The 16,214-nt window shown below is 37.4% G+C and overlaps 1 protein-coding gene across 1 annotated transcript; it reads left to right on the top strand.

Annotated features, from left to right (window-relative positions):
- Positions 1–733: 733 nt before the first annotated feature.
- Positions 734–14,218, top strand: LOC132162991 (SAND family protein). The gene is made up of 14 exons (XM_059573196.2): positions 734–1,341; positions 3,317–3,396; positions 3,529–3,600; positions 3,734–3,773; positions 8,327–8,428; positions 8,607–8,728; positions 9,419–9,551; positions 9,818–9,909; positions 10,678–10,759; positions 10,986–11,050; positions 11,276–11,569; positions 11,687–11,778; positions 12,070–12,134; positions 13,636–14,218. The coding sequence occupies exons 1-14, from the start codon at positions 826–828 to the stop codon at positions 13,729–13,731; spliced, it is 1,851 nt and encodes a 616-aa protein (XP_059429179.2). The 5' UTR covers positions 734–825; the 3' UTR covers positions 13,732–14,218.
- The last annotated feature ends 1,996 nt before the right edge of the window (positions 14,219–16,214 follow it).

Below are 16,214 nucleotides of genomic sequence, written 5' to 3'. Positions count from 1 at the left end.
TCTCTCTCTCTCTCTCTCTCTCCATAAATGATCAAGTTGTTTTTGTCCCCTTTTAAAAATAACATTAACTAAATTATGTGGACCTACCAAAAAGCTGAAAACCATTCAAGGTTCAAGAGTATCCAAAAACCCATAGGCCATCTGTCGGAGCCCAATTGTCATTGCTCTCATGGGCCCATTGCCGACATACTGTATATCACCACTCCATTATCACACTTCCTTGTCAACTTCCGTTTGTTCTGAACAAGAAAAACAACAAATGATACTGCCAATCCTTAATGTGGTCATTTCTAATTTCCATATCCATCCCCTCCAATTTCATTTCCTTGTCCAAGATTTTCATCAATTGACATAGGGAAAATTAAATCACAAACAGTCAAACAGACACACGCACACACACAAACAAACAGCGAGAAAACCAAAAAACCGTATCTTCTGTTTATCCGTAGTAGGCCCAAAGCATGCTCCAAACTATGGAAATTTCTCAGAAAGTAAATGCTATTGCCAGTCGTACTAGTTCTGGGCCTTGGCCCATTACTAAACCCGTGGCATAAATCCGGCCCGTATAACTGCGCGCGAGAGTCCGAGACGACGCAATTCGGATCCACTCCACGTCTCCACCTACTGGTCAGACACAGAGAAAGACAGCCTCGGAGGCTCAGCGCTGCGTTTCGCTTCACGACTGGTAGGCGACGCGTCCACCGTCCCCACAAAACGCACAAACCCCCCCGTCTTTCTCGTTCCCTCAGAAATTCACAAATTATAAACCCAAAAGCAGAATCGTATCTAATCTTTAGAAGATTCCTCAAAGCCTTGCAGGCGTCAATGTCCTCAGATTCGACCTCCGGAGAAGACCTCTCCGACCCGAACCCTAACCCTACCCCCACCCCCGCCCCCAAACCATTGGAAGATGAGTTTGCGTCGGTCGCATTGGCCGAGCCCCACAATGAAGCGCCGGAGGGTCAAGAGGCCCTAAACGGCGTCGCAAATGGGCCGCTGGCGAAGAACAATCACCGAGAAATCGAGAGCAGTGAACGCGAAGGAGACGTTAGCGGTGTTGAGGGACGAATTGAGATCAATTTGGAGGTTGAGGAGGCGAGGGAGAGTGTGCAGCGAGGCGTGGTGTGGAGGAGGACGAATTCGGAGCTGGAAGACGGGCAGTCGAGTCCGAGTAGTAGTGGGTATGCCGGTGAAAGGGGCAGTACAAGTGCGAGTAGTGGTGGGTCGGGGATTGATGGGATTGGCGAGGATGAGATACAGGAAGTGGAGAATGAGGGTTCGGTCAGTGGGTTTTCGGATTCGCCTGCCACGTGGGTGCCCGGAAAGCGGCATCTCGATGAGGTACTGCACTTTGGGAACTTCTTGTGGATTCTTTTGTTGTTCGACTGGATTGATTGATTTGTTTTTAATGAGAATTCAATGTTTTTTGGGGTCAATTGTGCGCGCTTCACAAACACACAGACACCCGTTTGAATTGATTAATGTATTTGAAACAATTTTTTTTTTACTCTGTAGTGCATTGCTTCAGGACAATGTGAATTTATACCCTTGTTGAGGAGTTGTTAGTGACAATGCATGGTTCCAACAACTTTGTTCTTTGACTAAGGTTCAAGTTTTAACTGGTCAAAGCTATGAGTAGGATTTTCCAGATTGGTCCTGGATGCGTGTTTCATAGATAAATGTTTATTTCACAATAACAGGAAATCAGTATATGTTTCTAGATTGCTAATATTTGATGTAAATTTCATTAGTCTTTGCCTAAAGACTATTAGGAGTAATTACTTCATCTTGTGTTTGAACTTTAAGATTGGGGAGATGAATTTGGATTTTAGCCTCAAGTATAATTTCTTCAAATGAGGCTTTGAAAAGACATTAGTAAGACTCTAATTAGTACATCAATGTAAAATTAGAATTAGAACACTATATCCCGCCAAATTATCAAAACCAAATTCCCGTGATTATATTTTGTTTAGAATCTTTGTGATTATCTCCATGTCAACCTCAATTCTAGGATGTATATCATGAAAAAATAGAGTGTGTAAAGATGTAATTAAATAAGAAAAGAGAATTTTAGGACAAGACAGTAGATCGAGTCATACATTTATTGAGGGCTACTTGCTATAAGCATATCAAACATTGTCCATAAGAACTTCTTTCAGACCTTCTTGGTAGAAATCACAGACTAGAATGATTGCAGTGCCCACTTTCCCTTGGTAAAAATAGCCACGTCCCTTGTAGGTGTCCACTTGCAGAAACAGATGCTTTTGGCTTTACTTTTGTTTAATTAAATGTTAAAACTTCAATAAACCTGGGAGCACTAAAATTTGAACCTGCAATGGTATAGAACTTATAGACCTGGAAAGAAAAATGAAGTAGAAAAGTGCTAGGAAGCTGTCAGAGATGCGTGGTCTACATAACTAATAACAGATACATAAATAAGCCTGTTCCAATTTGGTTGTGAGATAAGGTCTGTAGTAGGTTTTGAAATGGTCATATGAAACACTGAGTAAACTCTAGGCTTGTCCTAAATAAACTTGCAAGGCTTCGAAATAGGATTATTTCCTTCCGCTTCTAAACAACAGTACATGAGCAACACCCATTTTAATTTGTATGGTCCCAATCTTATCTGGCTTGCTTAGGTCTTGTACGCATGAAGTCTGTCAAACCCTCACTTACGAGATGTATCTCAGGCCTTCTACTGATAAGCTGAGGAGATATATATGGAACATATTTGAATACATAACGGGAGGCGGAGGGGTGTTTGATACTCGAAGAATGCTTTTATGTATTACATTACTTACTCATTTCATTGTAATGAACAATTAGTTAACTTTATTTAGATACCCAGCTGCGAAAGTGAAGTGGCTCCTACCTTCAGGAGCATCTGCCGTTTTTTGGGGGATCGGGAAGAGGAAATCTGGTGTGAAGTGTAAGGTCAATGGTAACATGTCACACTGCTTTAATGAGTATTCTTTCCATTAGGAGTTTCCCCCAGCTGAGCTAGGCTACTTCCCTAATGAAACAAATATAGCATAAATGTAAGAATCCACAGTAAAGAAAAAAAATTAAAGCATAAAATTCATATAGCAAGCATGGGCAATGAATGAATTTTTTTATCAGATATTATATCCGTTACAGAGGTTTGTCTTCTGTCTGATGAGAGTAAGCTCAGGCTTTATTCGGCCTTTTTTTTTTTGGCTCTATTATTTTAAAATCACTGGTATATTCATATATTTTATTTTTGCTGATGTGCCTGACATTATGTTTATCAAAGACTACAGTATTATGTACTGCTTGATTAATAAATGAAGTGCAGGATGATGCTTCAATATCATGGAGAAAAAGGAAGAAGCACTTTTTTATTCTAAGTAACTCAGGCAAACCGATATATTCCAGGTTTGTCTCTGGCTCCTGCATATATCAGTATCAGAAACTGCACATTTTGCATTAATCTCAATGAAAAACAGAGTCCAAGCTTACAAATTCTTTTCTGGACCATCTGTTGTTTCATATCTTATCAATTACCAGATATGGAGATGAACACAAGCTAGCAGGATTTTCAGCAACATTGCAGGCTATCATCTCCTTTGTGGAGAATGGGTACGTGTTCTTTCTACATTGGTTTATATTATGAATTCTTTATCTTTGATTATACTCCTATTCCTAGAGTAGTAATTTGAAGCCAAATCTATAGAGGCCCTTCAATACTGTTTCTTCCTTAATCACTTTTCAGGGGGGATCGTGTCAAATTGGTGAGGGCAGGAAAGCACCAGGTCTTTTTACATTCTTCTGTGACTTAAAATTTTTGTTTCTCCAATTATCTGCTTGCTAGCAATCCTTGTTTTGGGGGACATAAAATTGAAATGTTTTCTCATTATCCTGCCAATATAACTTTTGGTGATGATTCTTAATTTCACCATCCTGAATACCTAAAAGATGTCAATGAGTGGCTGCTAGTTAATCTATTGATGCAAAATACTCTTCTTACTAGTTGGGTTACTTGTGCTTGTGTGTAATGATATTATCCTCAGCATTTGGACTTTGAAGTGCATTAGCAATGTATGCTGTCTCAAAAAGACTTCTACTCAATGTGTACTTTGGCCTTTTATTTTTCCTTTGTAAGATGTATGTGTCTATCAAGGAATGCATGAATTTGTCTTTGTTCCTCTTTTTTCAATTTTAGAGTTGGAAAAAGCAGAAAGGAAAAGGTTTCAATTTTGAGACTAGACCCATTGTGGAGCACTTTCTCACTGATTTATTGAGGTGAGTTGGAGGTAGAAATCTAAGGTGTTGTGGCTAAGGGAGGGGGGGATAAGTGTATTCTTTCACACTATAGCTAACTCCAGCAAATGGAAGAACTCTATAAACTCCTTATTTGATTGGCAGTAGACTCTCTACTAACCAGGTAGAGATCAAAGAGCACATTGACCAGTTTTATCAAAAGTTATATACCGAGCAAGGTAGTTGGAGGCCATTCGTGGATGGCCTTTCCTTTGATTCCATTTTGGAGCTAGTTGTTGGAGAGAGAATTTGAGGAGGAACAGATGAGGAAGGTAGTGACAACTATGAATGCGCTAGGTCCTGATGGTTTCTCTATTGTGTGCTTCCAAGCTTGCTGGGATGTTTTAAAAGTGGATATCATGAAATACCATATCTTTGGACAATTGCTTATGTTTCTCCTTTAGTGATTAGTTATCATAAATTTCTTGTTCTTTTTGCCCTTACTATCTAGGTGGCTTCTCTTGTACACTGCCTATGTACATGGGAGCGTCTTACACTTTTTATGATATCTCGATTATTTATCAAAAAAAAAAAAGTGGATGTCATGAAGGTTTTCAATGAATTCCATGTTAGAGGTAAGTTTGAGAGGAGCCTTAATGCTTCATTTATTACTCTTAATCCGAAGATTCCAGGGGTTGTCGATCTCAAGGACTTCCACCCGATTAGTCTTGTGGGGGGTATCTACAAAATTATTGTTAAGATTCTAGCAAACAAGCTTAAGATTGTGTTGGAGAAGATCATCTCTAAGTCGCAGAGTGCTTTCATAAGAGGTAGGCAAATCCTAGATCTTGTCCGTATCGGCCATGAATGCCTTGATAGTAGATTAAGATCTGGTGAGCTTGGTGTTATTTGCGAAATAGATCTTGAAAAAGCTTATGATCATGTTATGGGACTTTCATTGTATTTGTTGAGGTATGGTATTGGGGAGAAATGGTGCTTTTGGATAGCTCATTGTATCTCCTTGGTGCGCTTCTCAGTTTTGGTAAACAACACTCCAACAGGATTTTTTAGTAGTTCCCATGGTTTGAGACAAGTGGATCCCTTGTCCTGCTTCTTGTTTGTCCTTGTGATGGAAGTTTTGGGTAGAATGATTTATGTTGCTGTTAGTGGGGGGTTGCTGGATGGTTTTTCTGTGGGTAATGTTGCTAGGCTTGTTTTCTCTCCCTTTCTGTTTGCTGATTGTACTTTGTTCTTTTGTGGTGCTTATCCTGCATATCTTCATCATTTGCGTTGCTTATTCCTTTATTTTGAAGTTGCTTCAGGCTTAAAGGTTAATTTGGCTAAGTTTATATTGGTCCCTGTGGGTAATGTTGAGCATGTGAAAAGTTTGGCTAGAATTCTAGGTTGTGGGGTTTCTTCTCGTTGGTAAAGTATCTCGGCCTTTCGTTGGGGGCTTCCTACAAGGCCAAGCATATTTGTGACGGTGTTATTGAGAAGATAGAGTGTCGGTTGGCTAGTTGAAAAATAGTGTATTTATCCAAGGGTAGTAGGGTTACCCTTATTAAGAGCACCCTTGCTAATCTGCCTATGTACTTCACGTCCCTCTTTCCTCTTTCGGCGAGTGTTCTTAACCGTATTGAAAAGCTCTAGGGTGATTTCTTATGGGGTGGGCTAGGTCAAGAGTTCAAATATCACTTGGTTAGCTGGTCCAAGGTTTGTTTGCCGCTCTCTGAGGGAGGGTTGGGTATTCGAAACTTAATGGTTGTGGCATTATGGGCTTGAGAGAGAAGCTTTGTGGAGAATGGCGATAGACTCTAAATTTGGCAATTCATGGGGCGGGTGGTGTTCTCTTGAGCCATCTGGAGCGTTTGGAGTAGGGTTATGGAAGAATAGTAGGAAAGGATGGGAGAAATTTTCGTGTCATACCAGATTTGAGGTGGGAGAGGGCTCTAGAATTAGATTTTGACATGATTAGTGGTGTGGGTATGTGGCTCTGAAGGAGGCTTTTCCAATTTTATTGGGCATTGCTCATACAAAGGATGCCTTTGTTGCAGCTCACTTGGAATTTTTTGGTGGTTCCAACTAGTGAAATGTGAGCTTTGCTAGAGAGGCTCATGATTGGGAGGTGGATGTCCTTGGCTCATTTCTCCAAGTGTTGTACTTGGTTAGAGTGAGATGAGGAAGTAAGATAATCTGTGGTGGGTCCCCTCCAAAAGCAGGTTGTTTAAGGTCAAATCATTCTATTGCTCCTTGGCTTGTAATGAAGATTGCTGCTTCACTTGGAAGAGTGTGTGGCAAACTCAAGCTCCTTTGAAGGCGGCCTTTTTCACGTGGTCTACGACTCTAGATAAGATGTTTACCACGGATAACCTCAGGAAGCGGTATGTTATTATGGTGGACAGATGTTGCATGTGTCAGAGAAATGGAGGATCTGTTGACCATCTTCTTTATTGTGATATGGCTTATGCCATTTGGATTGCTTTTTTCACTCGTTTTGGATTGTCTTGGGTTATGCCTAGACGTGTCTATATGATTGTTGGTGGATCTCTAGCAGCTCGCAGAGTTTGCTGTTTGGAAGATGGTGCCTAAGTGCCTTTTTATGGTGTTTATTTTTGTTTTTTGTTTTTTTAATGTCGGGGAACCTCTCCAAGGCAGGGTCCTTCAGACCCACCCCCACAAAGTAAACTCTGGTCCCATGCACCACACCCTCGGAAATTATGGTATTTATGGAGGGGTATGAATGAAAAAGCTTGAGGATCAGAAGAGGACATTGGAGGAGATTAAATTCTTATTCTTCAAAACTTTGTATCTATAGATAGCTGCTTATGTATCTCCTTTAATGATTAGTTATAGTTGTTCTTTTTGCTACTTCCAGTTAGGTGTTTCCTTTGTAAACTTCATGCGTACTTAGGAATGCCTTACGCTTTTAATGATATTTTTCAATTACTTAAAAAAAAAAAAAAAAAAAAGAAAGAAAGGAAAAAAAGTCATCCAAAAGACTCTTGATCTTTTTATGGGGCTTGGGTACAAGAAGATAATTGAAAGAAATAATTGTCAAAGTTTAGATCACAGTAGTTCTACCTATAGAAAAGGATTGCCGGATGGAATCCTTCCAAACGGAATATCTTTGAGGTAAAGTCTTTTTTTCGCATGCTCTCTTCTTTGGGAATAGAAACTTCCTCTTTCCCATGGAGGAATATATGGAAAGTCAAAGTTCCATTGCAAGTCAATTTCTTTGTGTGGACGGCAGCTCTAATAAAGATTCCGACTTTGGACAACTTGCGTAAAAGAGGTATCATTGTGGTGGGACTGTGTTGCATGTGTAAGCAAAGTGGTGAGTCTATCAACCATCTTTTCCTTCATTGTGAAGTGGCACGAGCGTTATGGAGTGTAGTACTCACTCTTTTTGTTGTCACATGGGTTATGTCTGGAGGGGTGGCATATATGTTAGTGTGTTGGCGTGGTTAGCGTGGTAATATTTCAGCTAAGGAGGTGTGGTGAATAGCACCATTGTGTCTTATGTGGACTATTTGGCGAGAGCGGAATGCACAATGTTTTGAAGATCAAGAAAGGTCAATGGAAGAGCTCAAAAAGTTGCTTATTCAAACATTGTTCCATTGGACCGAAGCGTGTAGTGTGACTAAGATTTCCACCATGACTCAATTTTTATCTTTATGTTCTTCTTTTTACCTTTAGTGGGGCTTTTCTTTGTATACTTCCTGTGTACTAGGGTTGCGGCCCTCTACGCTTTTCAATGAATCACTTATTTATTAAAAAAAAAGATAAAGAGAGAAACCATATGTGATTCCTGCCGAAAGGACTAGTAAAAAGGATGATTGAGCATTTAATGCAAGTTCCTTGTCCGAAAATAAAACATATCTACCGCAAGAAATAAGTTTGTCAGATGTTGCTTGAGCCTTGAGTAATAGAATGCAAGAACCAAGTCTGTCAGATGTTGCTTGAGCCTTGAGGAATAGAATGCCTAGAAATGGAAGCATGAATAAGTTTACTTTTCAATTAGAGGGTTTTCAAGTCCTTTCTTTTAAATCTTTTTCCTAATTTTGGCAATCAGTTAATAATTGTCGTAAATATTTTGGATGTTCAGGTGGTTTTTCTTGTGAAGGGACCCATTTACTTAGTTTGCATTAGCTGCACAGAAGAGCCATACGAGTCATTGAGGGGGCAACTGGAGCTAATCTATGGTCAGGTAGGACTGCAACACCCCCCCCCCCCCCCCCCCCCCCCTTTTCAATAATCTTTTTCAGGATTGATTGCTATCCTTTTTCTTATATTATTATATTATTCATCTACTAGAGTGCAATGATAAATTTTTCTTATGACAGTCACTCAAATTCCTCATATCACTGATTATGATATGGTTGCAGATGCTTCTTATTTTAACGAAGTCGGTAAATAGATGTTTCGAGAAGAATCCAAAGTTTGATATGACACCTTTGCTTGGAGGAACAGATGTTGTCTTCTCATCTTTAATCCATTCTTTCAGTTGGTTTGTTTCTCTATTCCCTTTTGGATTTTGGAATGCCTTTGTTTTAACACCCACATATCTGGGGGGAACAAATTTATGAGCTTCATTCTCTAGCGAAACAAAAACAATAAATATTCTGCAGAAGTAATTGAGAGAAACAATCTTAATGCTCACATTTGTAGATGCTCTTGTATTGCTTAGTAAATGTATATGGGTCTCAATAAAGAAAACTTTTCTAATTTAAAACATGCAAAAACACTGTGAATGGTCAGGTTTAAAGTATCAACTTTTCAAAGTCATACATGTACAATAGTAGAGAATTGAATCATTTGCATATTGAATTTTTTACAGCTAATTAGGTTACAGTTTTTATTCTTATGCTACATTGGATGCAAAGCCAGTGATCTGAGTTGTACAACTGCCTCATTCATTCTAGTGCTCTATAGTGTACCTTATGATGCCTTAAACTCCATGTTACTTCTCTTTTCTGTATGGATATGTGTTTCTATTTATGATAGTTCGTGATCTCTTCCGTACTCGGTGAGAATTTAAAATGCCTCTTATTTTTCGTGATTTTTCCCGAGGTTTCCTTCACTATTCTGTTAAGTTGCAAAAGTAATGACCATGCCCCTCCTCCCTTCCCCCCAAAAGAAAATATCATCCTAGTTTAATGGTGCTCATATGTTTTTCTATTCATTTTATTGATTTCAGGAACCCAGCCACATTTCTTCATGCGTACACTTGTCTTCCCCTTGCTTATGCAACGAGACAAGCTGCAGGTGCTATATTGCAAGATGTTGCCGATTCGGGTGTTCTATTTGCAATATTAATGTGCAAACACAAGGTTAACATACCCTCCCTCTTTTCTTCATCCCTTTGTTCTATTTGCAATATCAATGTGCAAACACAAGGTTAACATACCCTCCCTCTTTGCTCTATCCCTTTTTTTCTTCGTCTGAATCTTTTCATCCTCAGGGAACCACATCTTGAGTTAGTTCTCTTCCTTTTTTTTTTTTTTTTTTTTTTTTTCTTTTTTTTTTTTGCCCTTTTGTCTAGTTTATAAATATTTTACTGGTTAGGGCAATATAAAGCCTTGAAGTTTGATTGCAGGTTGTCAGTCTTGTTGGCGCTCAAAAAGCTTCTCTTCATCCTGATGATATGCTACTACTTGCCAACTTTGTTATGTCATCAGAATCATTTAGGCAAGTTATTTTGGCTTTTATAAGTCTTATGTCATCTTTTGATGATCATCCTGGCATGGACAATTTTATTTTGTAACATGACTAAGAGTGATATAGAACAATTCCATATATTTATTGTTTCTTGATAAAATTTTGTGTCTTTTTAAGACATTTTCCTATAAAAAACTGATGTGGTGCTGGCACTTGTAAATTGCTCAACTGGGGTCCACTCGGTCTGCTCTTTAGTTAATTCATGTTTCGGTAAATGAAATTGTCAGCACTCCTGTCTTGTCTTACTTCATGGTTTCTGCAAAATATCTCTTTCATAAAGTTAAAATTGAAAAGTAGAACTCTTTATATTACCACGAGTTAACATTTCAAGAATGTATTTATTTCTAGTTATGCATTTCCTGTTTGTGCGCATATGTTCTTCCAAATTTGTTTCTCATGAAACATTCCTAGTTTGTTTTTTATTTAGTTATGAACATTTTCTTCTAGTTGATAGGCAGATGCCAATAGCATAACCACCCATAAGAACGGTATCATTCTTATCTAATTTCCTGCATGACATCTTCTTCAACTGTGTTTTTTTTCTGTTGATATGTGAGCCTAATGCATAATTCTTAAGATATGTTCAAAATTGACAGTACAAAAGATAATACATAATGGGAAAGCTGTACTTATTCTTTGATTATGTCCAACTAGACTTAAATCTTATAGTTCATTTTGTTTCTTAACTTTATTGTGAGATTGTAGCCTTATATGTGTTTTTTGGCTTTATTTATGCAGGACTTCTGAATCTTTTTCACCAATTTGCCTGCCAAGATATAATCCCATGGCCTTTTTGTATGCTTATGTCCATTACTTTGATGTGAGTCTTGGATTCACAATTCGCTTGCGAGTTTAACTTCTTAGTTTATAAGAGATTCTGGCCAGTGGTTTTAGGAAAAAAGGCTGGCCACTCATCTTTTCTTTTCTTTTCTTTTTTTTGTTTTTTGTTTTTAATTTTTTTTTATTGCAAATTTTACATTCAATTTGCACTGTATCTAGTTAGACCAATCGCACAAAAATGATTTGACTCATTTTACTCGTGGCAGGTTGACACATACTTGATGTTGCTCACTACAAGTTCAGATGCCTTTTATCATCTTAAGGATTGCAGGTAAACTATGCTTTTTGAGTAATTTCAGTTGGAGTGCATTATGTTGCATCTTCTATGAGGAAAAATACCATATATTTTTGGCATAGTATGTGACTGATGTGACCAAAAAAGAAGATGAATCTAACTAAATATTGCTGTTCACATGCACCACAAAAGAAATAAATCCAAGCTTCCTGTATTATTTTTCACTATTTTATGTTGAGAAATTTTACTGCAATTTCATAGGATTCGTATTGAAGTGGTTCTGTTGAAGTCAAATGTTCTTAGTGAAGTTCAGAGATCCATGCTAGATGGTGGGATGCATGTTGAGGATTTGCCCACTGATCCCTTACCTCGTTCTGGATCTGTATCTCCACATCTAGGCCAACCTAGAGATTCTCCTGAGAGATTCAGACAATCATATGTTGGCATTGGTGGCCCTGCTGGACTTTGGCATTTCATATACCGTAGCATATATCTGGATCAATATGTATCTTCAGAGTTCTCACCAGCAATTAGTAGCTCACGACAGCAGAAAAGGTAATACTGCTTAATCTTGCAGTACTCTGCTAGACAAGCTTTTAATGCCTTTCTGTGGTGAAGCTATTTTTAACTTTATTGTTGTCTATAAGAGATAACTAGTTTCTTGTTTTGCAGATTATATAGAGCTTACCAGAAACTTTATGCTTCTATGCATAATAGTGGAATTGGTCCTCACAAAACTCAGTTTAGAAGAGATGAAAATTATGGTATTTAATCTCTCTGTTCATACTACAGCCAAAATATGCAACATATGTTGGTAGATTTGCATGAAAAAGTTGTAGTCAAATCTCTTTTCTGTTTAGGTGTATGTGCTTTGTTCTATCCTATTCCATTCCTTAATCAGAATATGGCTTCTTGTTTTTGAACCTCTTTCTCTAATCACTTACTTTAACATGTTTGTTTCGGTTGCATCAGATATCTGTTCATGTTCATGTTCATGTTTACGTGCTTCATTAAAAAGCTTTCCTTGTAAATAAATGATCAATTTTTTGTGGCAGTTCTACTCTGTTGGGTCACCCAGGATTTTGAACTATATGCGGCATTTGATCCACTTGCAGACAAGGTATTATTCATGTTCATGTATCTGATATTCTTTGTATTTTGCTTTATACTAACTATTCACATGCTTGTCGGCATAGGGCTGAGCACCACCCGATGGGTGGATTTCAGCCCTACCCCGCTTTCGTATCCTCCCCAGTGGGGGTGCTTTTCACTATCTGGCCCCCTGTCCACAGGGTGCAAAATCCGCCAGCCCCCAAGAGACAGATAATTTGTGATAATTCGTCCATTTTAACCGTAGACAATAATAATAGATCCTCAAAATTCAAAATCAAAATAGCAAAATACTAAATAATAGATCCAGAAAATCAAAATCAAAATAGCAAAATACCAAATAATAGATCCACAAAATCAAAAAAAAAAAAAAAAAAGATCCACAAAATCAAAACCAATAACCACATCATACCATAGATCCACAACCACAAAATAAAATAAAAAATAAAATAAAAAATAAAAGGAAAAAATAGATCTACAAAATCTAACATAGGGTTGAAGGCTGAAGCGTTAGTGAAGACTTAGTCCCAGACACACGCACCAGTCTCTAAAGCTCCCTCAACCATCAGATCTTGCTCTTCCTTTTCCTAGATCAATGTTGTGAAGTCCTTGACAATGCTGAGAGAGAGGAGATGAGAGGACTAAGAGAGAGGGGAATGAGAGAAAGTGAGAGAAAGGGCTTTCTCGAATGTGCATTATAGGGGGTGTGCTTTGTGTTTTGTAAAGCATAACATAAAAAATATGTATATGCGGGCAGGCGGATATTATCCGCCAGCAGACCCAATACCCAGTATCCACCTGTTAGCATGTGGATTTTCTAAACCCCATCAGCCCATCCGAGGTAATGGGGGGAAAATCCTCCCATTACACTTAAGGTCGGGCAAATTTGAGCAGGCAGGCCAGTTAAAACCGGCCCGCCGCTCACCCCTACCCAAATATAGTTCTTCTCTATGAGGAGCTTAAATATAAAAAACAAACTGGATAGTTAACTGTCAAGGTAGGGCTTAATGGTATGAAAATATATTTTTAGTGATCAGATTAAGAAATGTGTTGGACATTTTTTGAGCCAACATACTAGCTTTCTTCTTTGCCTTAATAAGTGTTCTTCACTTTATGAACTCAAATGAAAGATTTTGATGGTCCAATGTCATAACCTTCAATGCTGATGCTGTAGATAATATATTTCTTACTGCCAGAGGATTTAGCAATATTGTACCCTTTTTTGGGTCAAATCGATATTGACCTTCTTGATAGCTTTACCCGGTACAGTCTAGATGAACTGTTGATGTTTACATGTTTTTCACTTGTTTCATCATGAATCTATGTTGCCAAAGTAATTAGCTTGTGTTTAGTATATGTTATCATCCAAAAAAGGTACACTGGGTTGGTGGCGTTGCCTGCTGTTGAAAAACCGAGCAGTCAATCAAACTATTATTGATCATTTGTTACTTAATTCTTTCTACATACTGTTTCTGGATGCATTCTGAGTTTTTGTTTATACGTATTTACAGGCATTGGCGATAAAGACTTGCAACCGAGTTTGCCAATGGGTGAAAGATGTGGAAAATGAAATTTTTTTGCTGGGAGCAAGCCCCTTTTCATGGTGAATCATATACCCTATCATTCTGTAATACAGCATGTACGATAGTTTTGTTTTATTTAATAAAATCCCACAATTATATTTTTCCCACACACTTCCATGGCATGATACTGTTTTTGATGATAGCAATCTACCAATTTGTTAAGTCACCTTTTAGAGGATGGCTTCCTCAGGGTCATTGTCAGTTTGTAGGAGCAGTCCTGTGGATCTACTAATAAAAGCAAACATACAGATGAATAGCATAATAATAATATTATGTGCAAAAGACAATGTCAGGTTGGACTTGGGAGTAGTTGATCTGATAGTTGGGTTTGTTTATTAACTTCTGCTCCTGTTAGAGCTATCAGAAATGAAGTCCTCAAGCAAGAAGATAGAGAGTATCAAAGCAATGTACAATTTCTTCTTCTTTTGTGTCTGTATTTTTTAAATTATGTCTTGGATGGGGACCTTCTGGAGCAGGTTGATAATAAACTTGGAAGAGGATGCTTGTAACACCAGATGGGTGTACATGGTAGCAATGGATTCCCTTGGTTTTGTGGTGATGAATTGAATTGTCTTGTTTTGAATAGATATGAAAACTTTACTGCCCTGGAAGTTCTCTTTTGGGATTTTACTTGTTGAAAGCCTTCCCAACATGCCTGGGAAGCGAGTGGAAGGCTTGTGTCAAACAAAGACAAAGCACTTTGAGTGGCGTGTGTTTTCTTTCTTTTTACTTTTTGTCCTTTTTTACCAGACGATTGCATATATATTTTGAGTTGGCTGGCACTCACAGTGGGGATAGATAGGTAGATAGATACAAACTCATTAATGGTCTCCATGTGTCATCTGTGCCAAATTCAGAGAAGTGGTCAAGAATTTATTCCCAAATCAACTAATAATGACCAATCAATAATTTCCAGCTTGCATTATAAAACATCCATTGTCTACATAGTGGGGATATGATATCTAAATTAATACACTCAAATATACAAAACAAAAACTTTTTTCTTTTTTTCTTCTCGTAATATAAATAGATATTTCTGCACCCTATTTTAGGGTCCATTTGGGATTGCGGTTTTAATAAGTACGATTTTAAAAATTGCGTTTTTTAAAAGTGTGTTTTTGAAATCGTTACTTTTTAAAATCGCAAAGGTATTTGGTAAAACATGTTAGAAATGACTTTTTTTATCAAATATTTGTTATGCGAACTTATGATTTTGCTTTAAATTCGCGTTTTTTTCAAATAAACACTTTGTAAACTGCTTATAGAAATCGCAGATTTTTTTTCCTATTTTAGATTAAGGGCGTGTTTGAGAATGCGATTTCACAAGAATAATCTGCGTTTTTAAAAGATATCGCAAAACGTTAAGTGTTTGGCATTGCGATTTAAAAAGCACTTAATTTAAAATAGGAAAAAAATCTGCGATTTCAATAAGCAGATTAGGGGGTGTTTATTTGAAAAAGTGCGAATTTAAACCAAAATCATGAATTCCCATAACATATATTTAATAAAAAAGTACTTTTTAACATGTTTTACCAAACACCTTTATGATTTTAAAAAGTAGCGATTTTAAAAATGCTATTTTTAAAAACACTATTTTTAAAATCGTACTTATTGAAACTGTAATCCCAAATGGATCCTAAGTGTTTTTTAAATCATAATATTAAACACTTAACTTTTGGCAATATCTTTTAAAAATATAAATTATTCTTATAAAATCGCAATTCGAAACGCACCTGATCCAAATTTTTTTTTACATGGTGTAGTGAATCTTTCTATCTAATAAACTCGTCAGTTAAAAGGTATTTTTGTACCAAAATTGATAAAATGTTAAAGTATTGGGGAAATATGGAACGTCGGGAGGGTGCAGGAGAGTTTGTGGTGTGGTTGGGTCAAAGACAACTTCAACGGCTAAACTCGAAAGAGGTGTGGCAATCAATGATTAATAATAAGGGGGGGCGGGGTGTGGGTCCCCATCACATCATTTATCTCCTTTTTACTTCATTCGGTTTCTCTGCTTTTTCCACGCTGACTTCACGTCGCTTTTTCTACTCTTGTTCTGCCCTTCTCATTAGGGAACACGCCTTCTTATAGACCTGAAATTTCCTACTTCTTTTGGTCGGTACCCTCCGGAGAAAACAGGAAAACAAATATTTTTATCAACAAATATCTTCATAATTTTTTTTTTATATAAAAATTATAAATAAACAAATAAAAAGGAATATCAATAGAATGGAGCCCCAATGCGAGTGAAAAACGACACCAACTATCGGCTTTGTTTGATAATGTGTTTTGAAAAAAATAAAAAATTTATTTGAAAGTGGTCTAATTTGACATAAAAGTGATTTTTTTTTTTTTTTTTTTTAATGTGTTTTTATGAGTGTTGTGTGTTTGGGTTGTGTTAATAGAGTTGATTGCACCACCCAAATTAAGCTAAGTGTACCTGCAAAAACAAATGAAAATACACGGGTGACTCGCCGAGAGATACCATTGGGGGACACTCTGATGTT

The sequence above is a fragment of the Corylus avellana genome, chromosome 8 (assembly GCF_965113065.1).
Source record: "Corylus avellana chromosome 8, dhCorAvel1.hap1.2, whole genome shotgun sequence".
In the NCBI taxonomy this organism is placed as follows: Eukaryota; Viridiplantae; Streptophyta; class Magnoliopsida; order Fagales; family Betulaceae; genus Corylus; species Corylus avellana.
Note: the sequence above shows the minus strand (reverse complement) of the source record. Positions and strands in the feature narration are given on the sequence as shown.